General features: G+C 36.5%; 1 protein-coding gene across 1 annotated transcript in view; it reads left to right on the top strand.

Annotated features, from left to right (window-relative positions):
* ARHGAP21 (Rho GTPase activating protein 21) overlaps positions 1 to 14,916 on the top strand; it is a 138,014-nt gene that overhangs the window by 101,929 nt on the left and 21,169 nt on the right. Inside the window, 3 exon segments of the mRNA XM_034644573.1 lie at positions 10,274 to 10,441; positions 10,591 to 10,693; positions 13,600 to 13,636. Coding sequence (XP_034500464.1) covers positions 10,274 to 10,441; positions 10,591 to 10,693; positions 13,600 to 13,636 — 308 coding nt within the window.

Raw genomic sequence — 14,916 nt, 5'->3', positions numbered from 1 at the left:
GATTCTACTTTAAGTACTTCTCAAGACAATTTCATATATACCTAAATATATATATACTCCTTCATATATACTTCATATATACTTCTAAACCTTAATATATAGCATATAATTACTGTGGTATGTCAGTTGTACCATAACCAGTGGAATAGGGCAGGATAAAAAACTGAAATACAAAGAATTTATTTCACTGTGTTTCCATATGTAAATGTTGTCCATTGATGTAAGCATTTTTAAAAGTTTCTAGGCCCTCAGTGGGATAAGGCCATGCCTCCTGAGTTATTACGGCATTTTAATGGCTCTTAGGAAATTGTATGCCATTTGAAGTAAAGGCGTTGGAAAGAATTATAGTATTTATCTAAGTTTTAGAAAACAATATCAAAAAAGTATAATTACTTTTCCTTACTATACTTGCCTTTTTACTGTGAAAAGCTTTTAGCTCTTTGATTAACTAAAATCCTTTACCCTAACCTTGAAGTCCAAAAAATACTTGTTAGAGACTGTTGTTGAATATGTAAACAATCAGTCAATAAAAGAACTTTTAGATTTCATTAAGTAGAAGTTCCATAATTCAGTCAGTATTGAAATCCTTTTATTATTGAGCTTTAAAGTGTTATCTGACCCATAGGTGTTTCTCTTTCCAATCTATTTTATAAATTATATATATATATAAATAATTTATATGTGTATGTGTGTGCATATATATTTATATATATACACACATACATGGGACAGACAACAGCATTGAAATGGAGTCAAAGAGACTATTTGCAATGTTTCCCAATGTATTTTCTAGGAACATTAATTCCATTTGATTAAGGAGAAGAAAAAAATCAGTGATCAAATAAATTGAGAAATACTGGGTTTAAATAGTTAAATAAGTTTTGTTTGTCTTTATCATGGGACTCTTAGAATCATTAACATGCTACTATACACTTTTTTGGTATATTTTCTAATACAGTTTTTCTCAGAAGTATTTGACCATGAATCCTTCGATTTACAGGATCTTTGTTCAATATATCATAAAACACTTCAGAGAATATACTTTATGCTATCTTGTGGAACATTTAAATTAAAAGGAAAGAAATTAAGGTTTGCTTTTGTATTATCACACTCCAGAATCTTATATTCTGTGATTTTAATAATTTTTTTTGTCATTTGAAAACATTCTAGGTTAATGCAGGGGGAAAAATAAAAGAATTAAGTGCCTTGGCTTTATTCCCAAAATACCAGAGAATGGAGCCAATTCATTTGTTTAGTTATTTATAATACAGAGCAAATGGTATGTCTTACAGAAAGAAAATTTTCCAACATTTTGTTACACTTTTGATGTCTAATATTTCTTTTGGTTCACAAAGATTTAGAGAAATGAAGAAAATAGACCGTTTTATTTGTTTTTAAATTAGGAATATCAGTCACTGACAGTATTTTGTTTACCTGCCACAGGCAGTTTATAAAGCTTCATAGTAAGTACTGAAAATAAATTTTTACTTCTTTTACGAGTAAACACAAAATGAGTAGTGAGTTCATAAGTAATTTGACATTTAGTAGCAGGATTTAAGATATATTCTACAATCTGAACTTCCTACATTTCTTTATACTACTCTTGTAATTATTAATTATTAATGCAAAGACAACTATAGCTGTATTACCCACACTCAGATTTCATTTCAAATTCATTTTCCTCCCTTTTTCTTGCCATATTTCTAATACTCCTTGTTGTTCTCACCCCAAAGTTGGCCCATCTGCACGTACTTAGTGTTAGCCTGTGTAAAATTGAATTCGATCTGTACAGCCTTACTGGTCCTGCCATTTTGAACCAACTTAGAGATTTTAAAGCTTGTGAGATATATACCTAGATTACAGTGTCTGAAATTTACCCAACAGCAATGGGAGTGGGTGACTGTCCCTTTATACCCAACTTCTCCCTCTGGGAGCTCTAGTCTCCTAATGCCAGCAGGTTTATTATAGACCGTGCTTGGAAGCACCCGGCCCCTCTTTTCCGCTAATACGTACTGAGTCTTTCCACAAAGCAACTGATCTAGAAAGACAAAAATTATAGTCATCATCTTACAGTCTTTGTCATATACCAGCATTCCCACAAGATGTGACTCCATTGGCACTTAAAAACTTAGAGATTTTTGCTTCTGTTGAGTAATGATGTGGAGTTCATTTTTTAATATAACAACAGAATCCCCAAACTTCTGTGGTACTTTATAACCTAACAAGTATTTCATGTACCAATCCTTTAGGTCAGGAGTAAATAACCCATTTTATGGATAAGGAAAGTTAAGTCGTTTGCTCAAGGTCTCTCAGCAGGTAACTGACAGAGTTGATTATCTGCTGGCTCTGAATCTCATATTCTTTGGACAATGCCCTAAAAATGTGCTAAAATTTAAATCCTGGGCTTTTACTGTTTTAAAGCTTAACCTGAAAAATAAGTCAACATTTAATATTCACCATTTTTAACTCAGACTTCATAAGATTGAATTAGCCTCTTTCCAGTAAATAAATGTATGTGTTCCAAGTTTGTTAACAAAACTGTTAACTGTGGAATAATTTTAGATGCCCATTTACCTTCCTTTGGTAGGAGCATTAGCTTTTATCCTAAAATATTTCAAATTTATCTGCAGCACACCTCGTAGAATACTATACTGATTTATTCAGGAAAAAAAATCTTTAACTTAGCACTTAACAAAAACTACAGAATTATTTCCCTAAAGTTAGACTTTCTCGATTTTTAGCTAGTTCTTTAATGTTGAAAACAGATCTGATAGTAACTACAACCTCAGCTACATCTGGCAGTTTTTAAAATAAATCCAAACCTCAAAAGCCCCCTAACAAATCCCTGGTTTAGAAAAACCTAAAGGTATTTTAAATTACTACGCAAATGATAATTTTGCACCTTTAGTGGATTTATTATTGCAGGCCTCTTGACTAGAATTGACCTTTCTGATAATTTTGTCCAGTTTCTGTACTTTGTAGGTAAGAATTTAATATCCAGGAAAACTAAATGGCTTTCACACAGTCAAACAAGACAGGACCCCCTGCTCAGTCTTCCCCATTCCTAATAGCTTGCTTATTTTCTGTGTGAAAATTAATCATTTGAAAGAAAAATTGGTGCCTCATATTTATTGACTGTTTTTAGAGTAACTGTGTCAGATTTTTTGAAATGAATACTTCCCAGCATTTGTCAGCTAGCAAGCTGGGTCCATTTTCATATGCACATGCCCCTTCCCCACACACAAACCCACAAAATCTTGAAACCTTGAGTTAACCCGTCTCATCGCTGGGACTGCAGAAATTCAGCAAAGTAATTGGAACCGTTATCTGTGGTCAGTCTAAAAGTAGTGCTCCCTCTTGCCCTGTTTAAATGTAGAGCACTTGCTATGCGAATATGGTTCACACTGTCTTGCCAGCATGCTAACCAGCCCCAGCACTGACCACGCGACCACACACGTTCCTGCTTCCGCTCCAATTTCATCTCGCTCCTTCCCAATCTCTACTGTCACAACAGTTCCTCTTGGATTTACAGCTCCACTCCCTTTGCTTCAGCACCAACTGCCAACTGGCTATGGCAAGCATGCATAGAGCATTCAAAATTCTCCTCACTTCCTAATCTTTTAAAAAGTCATCTCTCTCTTAGGAAGATCGAGCATTGGGTTTTTGGTGATTAAAATATCCAAACCTCAAAATGACTTTCACAAAGCCAAATGTTAACTTAAATGCATGTTATTGAGCTGATTAGTAAAGAAGCTTGGTCATAATAAATCCTATTATGATAATGAGTTGAATTATTATAAAACATGGGGATATTTGAAACAGGTGGTGGTACCCCTTACCAGTTTATATAAAAGTTAATAGGACCTACTGTTTCCAGAGCTCTGTTTATAACTAATAAAGAGTTTCAGTAAGTAGAGATCTGTCACTTGATGATCAGAGATGAGAAGCACATGTTAATATATTATTGGCTTATTTTTTAAGCATTCTTTCCAACCATACCTCTTAAATTTAAGGTATGTGGACTTTTTTGAGCGTGTCATCTTTATCAACCCCAAAACTTTTCCACCTGATGTTCAGTAACTGGTATTGCTATTAATAGGGTTAAGTAAAATTTGCCTAGGGAGCTCAGTTTTTTAGAATGACTCTATTTCATTGTGGGTACATTAGATTAAAAACAAAAGAAAACAAAAAAACCCCATGGTATTACCAAGGATTAATCAGCTGTTACTCGTTAATACGTAAGAAAGAGCTTATGCTTGCCTACTGGAAGGAGAATTCAGCCTGAGGTAACTGGGTCCATCTCCTTTGATTTAAACTGAGTGTAAGTATCTCAGAAGGCAAGGAAAAAGAAAGGACAGTTTTCCCATTTGAATTTCTTTTTAAGACAAAGAATCCATTAGCATTATTCTCCTTTTCCTTAAGGACAAGGAAAAATCGCAAAGATTTTTAAACATGTATTTTGCTTGAGGTATAGATGGACTTTCTAGGTCATTTGTAGTGAATGTCCCTTCTTGTGGACTTGGAACAGAAGCAGTTTGTTCAATCCTTAGTTTTAGTAAAAATCACACACACTCATGCTACTTTGGAAATATGCCCAACGCGGGGTTTGAACTCACGACCCTGAGATCAAGACCTGAGCTGAAATCAAGAGTCGAACGCTCAACTGACTGAGCCACCTAGGCGCCCCTCCATATACACTTTTACATTAGTCACTATTTCTTCCAACTTATACAAATTTTCTCCTCCCTTTGCAACATACAGTTTATTCCATCTTTGAATATTATGCCCTTAACATTCCTTAAGTGATAGTGTAATTTGGGGAGGCAGGAGGATTACCTCTTCCTGGCAGAGGTGAAATAAAAAGCAAAGTTACTTCAAGGAACTGACTGTTTAGTTATAGTCTATGCCAAAAATTCCAGTAATTTCACTAGTTTTATAAAATTATTCTCAACTATAATTTAAAAATGCAAACCATGTTGATGTCATGCTTTCTTTGAGTAATTATTTGAATGGTGAGAAAAATTCCTCATAACCTAGCTCATTTTAGAAGAGCACTCTGTCCTAACCTGCAGCACTGGACAGTAGGTCTCCTGAGGAGTAATGCTGGTTTGTGAAGGGGAACTAGAAACATACCATGTTCTACTTTTGTGTCGGTTGGAATTCTCTTGGTTACAAATGATAGCAAGTTTTTTCATATTAGCTCATGCCAAAAAGGAATGTCAGCTCACAGTGAAGAAGTTTTGGGGTAGATCTAGTTCTGTGCATGGCAGGATCTCAACACACCAGTGATTTGGCATCAAGATTATGTCTCTTTTTCTCAGTTTTGCTTTCTTCATTCTCAGATACTTTTTCTCCACGTGGTAGAAAAGATGGCCACTGACGGCTTAGTTTACTGCTTTTTACAGTTCTTGTTCCCCAAGGAAGGGAAGAAAAAGACTGTACTTTTTTCAGTAGCCATATATCAAATCTGATGGAGATTGTGACTGGTCCTGACTGGCTCAGATTCTTCAGCCTTGGCCAGTCACTGTGGACTCCGGGAGCGAGGGCCCTAGGAGGAGTCAGGCCTGGCGTGTATGCCCATCCATGGAAGGGCGAGCACACTGGTAGCCCCACTGAACCCCAGAGATAGAGATGGGCAGCTAGCAGTGTACATTCTCTGCAGTCATCTTGCAGAAGATGAAGAGGAACAATCATGAGATGAAAATTATCTGCCAGGTTATGACATGAAAAACAGCTGTCCTATTTTCCTTGGTTTCAATTTGTTATTTCATTAGTAGTCAGGTTTTCACGAGGTTTTTTTCACATTTTTATTAGGCTTTTGCATTTGTTCCATGATTTGTCTTTTTGTGTATTTTGCTCTTCTGTGATGATTTTAGTTGTTCCTATTTATAAGAGCTCTCAGTATGTATTAGGGCTTCCATTTTTTCCTTTGTTTTTTGAAAAGTAATTCAAAGAGTTATACGTGAAAGTTTCACAATATGCTTCCTTGATTTCCTGTTTATATTTTTCTTTTTTTTTTTTTAAGATTTATTTATTTGTGAGAGAGAGAGAATGGTGGGGGAGGTATAGAGGGAAAGGGAGAGAGAATTCCAAGCAGACTCCATGCTGAGCACAGAGCCCTATGCAGGGCTCAGTCCCAGGACCCTGAGATCATACCTGAACCAAAACCAAGAGCTGGTTGCTTAACTCACTATGCCACCCAGGTGCCCCTATATTTTTCTTGATTTGTGAAATCTTATAGATGTTTTTCTAGAATTTTAATTGAAAGAGAGAACAGTGAAAATTTTCTATTCAGATATGAATAATCCGCTTAAACATAATAGCTTGTAGGATTCTCCCTTTGGAAAAAATCCAAAATTGAATTATAGAGTATATATTTTCTGTGGGAATTAGTTATTTATCTATTTTTGGAAAACAGTATTTTCCAAAAATAAAATAAAAATTTGGGGCATTCAGTTCTGTCTTTTTTATAGATTAAGAAACAGTGATCACTTTGGATTTGAATATAGAACAATTTCAGTGTCCTCTCCACCTTTTCTTTATTGTGAAGTGCTATGGGGCTTTTAGTGAATAAAGTAAATGAAGGCCTCAAATGTTCAGTCAGTCCTTTGACTATGTAGTTCAGTTTACCATGAAGGATTATGCCACTTGATAATAGCAAGTCTGCAGCCTTAATAGTTCATAAATGCATTCTGCATGCATTACTTACCATCTTAATGTAGCATGTGACATGCCTCGGACAAAGATGGTCAGTTATTTTCATCTGACAGAATATTTAAGTTTGATTATTAAAAATACAGAAATTCGTTGAAAATCTGACAGCACACTGGTTTTCTCTTTGGGCAATCAAATAGTGCACATTTTCTTACATTGGAAAATGAGATAAGCCCGAATTGTCCTTGTTTGTAGATAACCTACACATTGGTAATAATGAAAGCACATGTTAAAATTAAGGTTTTAAAATTCCAGTTAATCATTACAACAACAATGGTATTTTTATTTTATTTATTTATTTATTTATTTATTTTTAAAGATTTTATTTATTTATTCGACAGAGATAGAGACAGCCAGCGAGAGAGGGAACACAAGCAGGGGGAATGGGAGAGGAAGAAGCAGTCTCATATCAGAGGAGCCTGATGTGGGGCTCGATCCCATAACGCCAGGATCACGCCCTGAGCCGAAGGCAGACGCTTAACCGCTATGCCACCCAGGCGCCCCAACAATGGTATTTTTAAAACAATAGAAAAGTTCTCACATTTTTATAGGGAATGAAGAATTAGATTTATTAAAGTACAATTCATAAATGTGAAGTAATATAATTCTGTGTATTTTAAAAGTATAGCTAGCTTTTCCTTGTCTCTCTTTAATGTAGAAGTAAATATATTTATTCTAAAGAGTGCAGCAGGACTGAAGTGTGTGAGCACAGGGTGCTAGCCTCCCGCCCAGGCCTTTCCATTCACCCTTGCTCCCTGGAGCAGGTGGGTGTCTATCCCAGCCCTTTTTGCATGCAAACCCTTAAAGCAGAGATTATTTCAACCCAATGTAATACAGAAATTTCCTCCAGAATGTAGTAAGTCAAAAGACATTGAGTGGATACCTCTAGGAAGCCCAGAGTCATAAGAAAAAATTGCCTTTGAAATTTTGTTTAATGCTTAATCCATGAACATTTTGAATTTCACTCCATGATATTTAATTTTAAACAAATAAATGTAGAAATTTTTTTTTAAGATTTTATTTATTTATTTGACAGAGATAGAGACAGCCAGCGAGAGAGGGAACATAAGCAGGGGGAGTGGGAGAGGAAGAAGCAGGCTCATAGCAGAGGAGCCTGATGTGGGGCTCGATCCTATAACGCCGGGATCACGCCCTGAGCTGAAGGCAGCCGCTTAACCGCTGTGCCACCCAGGCGCCCCTGTAGAAATGTTTTTAAATTACTTTGCAAGGCCTAAAATTGTCTTGAAAGGTTTCTCCCACAGCATCTCCTAGGCACTCTTTGACATTTGTATTACCCACCACTGTTGGGAATGTTTTCTCTACAGAAATCTCTTCCTGCTCTTAATACTCTCAGTACTACATATGCCAGATAATTTGTAAAGAATACAGTATTTTCCCATTCATAACCATGCCTCTGAGTCCATAACAGATTGGTGGCCCAAGCAGACCCCAGAAGACCCAACTTACTTCAGACACATGTATCATTTGGAAAAATTGGTTAATTTTTGGTAATTTACACCATAATGATAGTTATAAAGAATATTATAATCTTTAGTAAAGTTTAATTTTTATCCTTATTCAATTGATTTAAAATTAGTTACCTTCTTGCTTTTGAAAAAAGGAATAATTACATGCTTACTAACATAGGGTATTTAATTGTCATATAATTAGTAAACTTGATTCATAGAGAAGTTTTAAAAATGTTTTCTAGTGCTAGAATATGAAGAGCTGCTTTTAAAGACTTTGTAAAAACATAAAATAAGATAGAATTTACAGATTTTAGCTATAAATGTTATACTTTTATATCATTAGTCATCTTGAAAATGCTAAGCATTAAAATGATAGAGCATTCTTAAAATTTGGTCAAAATTAAAATAGTTTGATCTTTTAAATCAAGAAATCAAAAGCCTGTTTCATCATTATAGTATATTCTTTATAAAGGGTTTTGTTATGATTTTCTAAGACTTTTAGGGCATTTGATTTTAGGGAATATAGTTCTGGCATTCTATTAAATTATACTCTCCTGGCCTAGAATATTAGAATTTAAACCATTGATGTTTTTTATAAGAGTAAGAATTTTGAATAGAGCTATTACTCACCAATTTGGAAAACAAATATAATTTATACTTCTAGAGCAAAAATTCAGACTCTCGGGTCCACATTCTGTCCCTGTGGCTTGGTAACTTTACACAAGTTACTTAACCTGTCTGTTTGGCTTCTTCATCTGTAAAATAGTACTTATTTCATAGAATTTCGTAAGAATTAAGTGAAAAATATATTTAAATTATTTAGAATGGTACACTAAGCTCTATACATATGTTAGCTGTTATTATTATGTATGCACACATATGGCATTTCTGCTCTTGACAGATAGTGACAGGCTTTTGAGAAGCTGCAAATTCATAACACCTAAAACATCTATATTCCTGCAGGGGTTCCAGGGCATCTGCTCAAGGGGGCAAGTGGGGCCCTCTGGGTAAGGGCCGACATTTGCCTGGGGAAGAGGGCACCTATTCCTGATTTGCACAAAAGTGCCAAACAAATTCCCAGTGGCTGTTGCAGTCCATTTGGGCCACTAAATACCACAGACCGGGTGGCTTAAACAATAGCCATTTATTTCTCCCAGTTCCAGAGGCTGGAAGTCCAACATCCAGACGCCAGCAGACTTGGTGTCTGATGAGGTCCTGATTCTTGGTTCTTAGAAGTTGTGTCCTCATATGGAGGAAGGGCCAGGGGATCTCTCTCAGGCTACTTTTTGAAGGGTGCTAATCCCATTCATGAGGGCTCCACTGTCCTGACCTTATCCGTTCCTAAACCCCTTCCCCTTCAGATTCCATCACGTTAGGGATTGGGTTTCAAGATGAATTTTGGGGGCAACACAGACGTTTCATCTATAGCAATGGTCTTGATGATGTGTAACTTTTCTGGAAGCCATAAACTGTTCTTTCTCATTTTTCTACAAAAATCGAAAATACCCTTGTGTGTTTGTGCACAGGAAGGTTTTAGGACTTGATACTCTGAAAGGTAAGCCTCAACCAGGTCACCTTGCTTAGCTTCCTGAAATGATGTGTAAGACATTTACAATTGGGAAAGTAATTCTTTGAGAGTGGTACATGGTTATCATTCTGCTTTTATAGGTTCAGGTTCTGAATACCTGTAACTTTGACATCTTGATTATCAGTTAATGAAGGTATTAATTGTTGGTAGAAGAAGCAACTTATTGAATTTCTTGGACCACATTCTCAAAATTATTTGGAATTACTAGAGTAATAACTGTATAAGATTTTTAACAGACAAGTATGTTATTTATGGGTGCTTTAGTGGCTAAGTGTTAAAATCTGTATCTTTTTTTTAAAATAATGAATATTGATTATTAATAATTAGGTCTTTAGCATTCTGATATTTATTTTCTTTTTCTTTTTTTTAATTTTTTTTTTTTAAGTAAGCTCTAAGCCCAGTGTGGGGCTTGAACTCAAGACCCCGAGATCAAGAGTCACGTGTTCCGCCGACTGAACCAGCCAGGCGTCCCACCAATATTTATTTTCATTTTATCTTCTAGATGAACCAACGAGCCCCAGCATTGATCATGACCTTGCACACATCCCCGCTTCTGCTGTCATCTCAGCCTCCACCCCCCAGGCACCCCAGGCACCCTCCATAGCAATGGTCCCACCCAGCCTCACCACATCAGCTCCTTTAATTCGCCGCCAGCTCTCCCATGACCAGGGTATGTTTCAGTGAGTGGCTGTGCACACCATCTCTCTTTCTGTTTTTTAAGTTTTCCACTTAGAACCCTATGACAAACTGTGATCGCCTCACTATGAAAAGGATCGGAAACCACTTGCAAATTGTCTAAATGTTGGCTTTTAATTACAGAATCTGTTGGCCCTCCCAGCCTGGATGCCCAGCCCAGCTCAAAGACCGAAAGATCAAAATCGTATGATGAGGGCCTGGATGATTACAGAGAAGATGCAAAATTGTAAGAGTCTCAAGCATATCATTTGAAATATTTGTTTGTGGGTGTTCAGCATGACTTTGACATATAAATACTGAATTTTAATGATTTCTTTTATACTTTTAAATTTATATTAGAAATGCAAATGAAAAATAAAATAATGTTATTCCATAATATATCCAGGTGAATTTTTAAAATTAATATTTAAAAATTAGTAACACATAAACGTAATTCAAAAAATATTTTTATTAAACAGTCACTGCTACCGTAGGCTTCTGGCCACGCAGGTCTCTTCTCAAACATAACTGTTAACTGTTTTCTGAGCTATTCTCTGCATAAAATCACATACACAGGTTTACATAGGCTTATATGTGTGTGCATGCATTCTAATTATTTTTATAAACAAATGATGGATGCTGTGCACACTGATCATGCCTGGCTCAGCTTTTTCATGCTTGTTTCATTTTCCACTGAATAGTTGTACCAAAATACAGCTGTCATTCTATATTCTGTAAATAGACATTTAGATTGATTGAATCTTCTGCTACTGCAAACAATACTTCAGTGACTATATTTGTACGTCGTTCATTTAGTCTACAAGTGAGTGTGGTTGGAAGAAAGATTGTTACATCAAGGGTGTGTATTTTTTTTATATTAATATACATAGTCAGCCACTCTCCATAAAGCTTGTACCAAATCACATTCCCACCAGCAGCGCACAGAAGTCTCTGCCCCTCACTGGCCCAGCATGTTATTTAACATTTGATTTTTTGTAAATCTAATGGTATCATAGTGTAGGGTTTTTTTTTTTTTTTGAAATTTCTTATTAATGGAGCTTCATTTCATATATAAATTTAAGAGGTATTTCTATTTTCCTGTGAACTGCTTGTTCATATCTTCTGCCCATCTCCCTGCTGCTCTTCCTTATTGACTTCTGGAGGCTCTTTAAAGGAAACTAGCTCTTTTCTGAGAGAAGTGTTGCAAGTCTTTTCCCAATTCAGTATTTTTCATTGGATTTTCTTAAATTTTTTTTAAAATAAAAATTTTTTTAAAGTGCAAAAATGTTAAACGTTTTCTTTGCAGTCAAATTTAGGATTTTTTTTTTAAAATGGCTTTCAGATTTTAAGTCATATTTAAAAAGCCTTTCCTCCGGAATTATGACAAAATTCTTTAATGTTTGCCTCTCAAATATATGTTTTTGTCTTTGTGTGTGTGTATATGTGTGTGTGTGTGTGTGTGTATTTACAACTTTGATTCATCTGGAGTTTATTCCAATTAGTGAGATAAAGGGCCAACTTCATATCTTCCCGTGTCTCTCAGTTGTCCCCAAAACATCTGTTGAATGTAATATTTTTCCTACTGATATTTCATCTTTATCATATACTAAATTATTAAATACATTTAGTTTTATTTGTAGCATCCATTCTGTTCAGTTGATTGTCTGCTCACATACACCAGATTCTGTTCATTGGAGTGGTTTTATAATATTTTTATTATTGATGGGGCTATTCTCTCATTACTTTATGTTTTTTCTAAATTCTCTTGGCTACTTCTGTTTATTTTACTATTTGAACTTCAAAGTCAATTTTCTAGTTCTTAAATTTTTATTGGGTATTTTTAACGACACAGTGTTTTCACTTACACAATTAAGGAACATTGACATTTTACGATTTTGAGACTTCGGTCAAAGAACAGTTTGTTTTTTTTATCAGAGTATTTTTGTATAGATTCTCTGAAGCTTCCAATCGATGATTATTTATATTCCAATAATAGCAGTTCTTCCTGGATCAACTACTGGGGGAAGTTTGTGTGAGGTGCGGCCACGGCAGTGGTCCAGACTAGCAGGAATTGTTCTGATGTTGTGGACTTGAATTTGTGAGCTCTTTTAGCCTTTACTTCTTCCTCACTAAGAAGATACCTTAACGGCCACATTTCAGATCCTGCTTCACCCTGCACCAGCTGCACACTGCTTCCTGCAAAGAGGGCAGGACTGTGTGTTTCTTCCTCCGTTTTCATACCCTTCGATATCCGTGGTGATGAGTGAGGCTCCTGTCACCAGCTCCGGCGCCCTGTTCCCATTGTTCCAAACAAGGGAAGGTTTTGATCTTCAGAGAGCAGTGCACTGCAGTTTTGTCTGAGAGGTGCAACCAGAGGTGTCCTCTCTTCCTGTGTCCGTTCTTTCCTTCACCACATTTAACCACCCATCTTCATGTACATACATCTATCGCCATTCAGTTATGGGCGTCTCCAGATAGTGCTGGAGATGGAATTGGCATATCTGTTTCTGGCTATCTTGTTTGGGCTGGTTTCAGAGCGGAGGGCAGTGCCGTCTTCAGTCACATCTTGCAATCCTAAATTCCTTAAAATGAATTTTGAATTAAAAAAATAAATCTTTGTCCCCTAAAGTTAAATTTGTTTGAGTAGTTAAAGCGAACCTATCTTCAGAAGCCCTAAGCCTTTTCAGTGGCAGCAGCTGGTCTCGAACCAAAGCATCCTGAATATGGTTGGCAGGAGGAGTGGTGGGCCTGCACTGGCCCTGACTGTGTTCTCCTGACCGCATTATCCATCATTAACATTGTGGGAACCCTTAACAGAGCACTGCAACTATGGTTAACTAATAATTTATTCTAAAGCTCAATGTTTAGCCTGAGCAGTTTTTTTCCTAAGAGGAAGGGTAAAATCTCACACTTGATGCAGAGATGGTTTAAATTTACAGATCCACTAAGAAAGCTTCGATCGTGGAATCAGAAGTTTAAATACTTATACAATTAGCTGTTTTTCTCATTTGCATGGCACAGTGAACTTTTAACATGGTTATGAGGAAATGTCAGCTTATCATTGGCAGGTTACTCGCAATGTTCAAATGGTTTTTACTTCTTTAAGGCGTGTTATGCACTTATTGCAAATATTTATATACTTCTTGCCAACAGGTCCTTCAAGCACGTCTCTAGCCTGAAAGGAATCAAGGTTGGTATTCAGTATTTGTTAAGTATCAGCAAATGAGAAATATTTCTGTTTACCTGAGCTTATTACTTTGGCTCATCATAGGGAATTATTTCTATTATCCTATATTCTGTCAGTTTCGGGTGCATTTGGGAAATATGATCTAGTAAGTGTTCTTTTCTCCTTTCTAAACATATTCATCGAGTATATAATACTTTACACACATGATGTGGATTTTTCTCACGTCATCAGTCTATGGCCAAAAACCTGACTACCCAGCAACCCTGTATTTTGTTCTATGCATGTTTTTCTCTCCTCAAAATTATTATTTCAGGCCTCCCCTCCAGCTTCCTCCATACAGGCAACTCCTGTCCTCTCCCATCTACTCCTCCCTCATACTTCATTGAAAACACACACCAAAGGCTGTTAGACAGGAATTTCCTTGTTTTACATTCTCCAAAAATGTCAGCCACCTTCATTTGTGCCCACAGTTTCTGCCCTCCTTACTCTTAGCATCAGTATCTGTACTTGGAACAGGAGCCTGTGAAAATCCTACATCCACATTTCTTCTTTGATTCTATCACTTTTCACTTCTCAAGATCTTTCTCCCCTCTGCAAAATTGCTCTTGCCAGTGGCTCATTCACCATCGTGAAGACGTGAGTACACCAACCACTATGTACTATATATTTTTTATAAACCTCCCTCGAATCTCCATCCCCCTCTATTTCCTACATCTGTTTCTCTCCCACTTTTCATAGCAAAACTCCTTGAAAAAAATTGTCTATAGTGCCCACTTCCTCAGTCACGTCTTTCTCAACCCACACACACCAGAATGACACTGCTCACGCCAAGGTGACCAGGGACGTTCCAGAACTAACGGTTATCTTCGATTTTTAACTTCTTTGACCTTTCAGTAGTCTCCAACACAATTTCCCATTCCCTTCCTAAAACATTTTCTTCTGCTGGTTTTCATTTCTGCCTCTGCCTAATATTTAAAATGGTGGAATGTCTAGAACTGATTCTGACCCTTTCTGCCTACCCTCATTGCCAACATGATCTTATCCAGGGGTCTCCCGAAGTTTACACTGCTGGCCTTGGCCTCTTGCCCAAGCTGCAACTCGTATAGGCTGACATCTCTATGTAGGTGTTTAATAAGCAGTCAAGGCTTAATGGCCAAAGAGATCTGGATTACCCCCAGACATATTTATCCACCAGTTTTCCCCATCTCACTAAGTCCCTTCACCCAGGTGTTCAAGCCCCAGATCTGGGAATTAGCCTTGTGCCTTCTTTCTCCCCCTCCCTC

The sequence above is a fragment of the Ailuropoda melanoleuca genome, chromosome 15 (genome assembly GCF_002007445.2).
Source record: "Ailuropoda melanoleuca isolate Jingjing chromosome 15, ASM200744v2, whole genome shotgun sequence".
Classification (NCBI taxonomy): Eukaryota; Metazoa; Chordata; class Mammalia; order Carnivora; family Ursidae; genus Ailuropoda; species Ailuropoda melanoleuca.
Note: the sequence above shows the minus strand (reverse complement) of the source record. Positions and strands in the feature narration are given on the sequence as shown.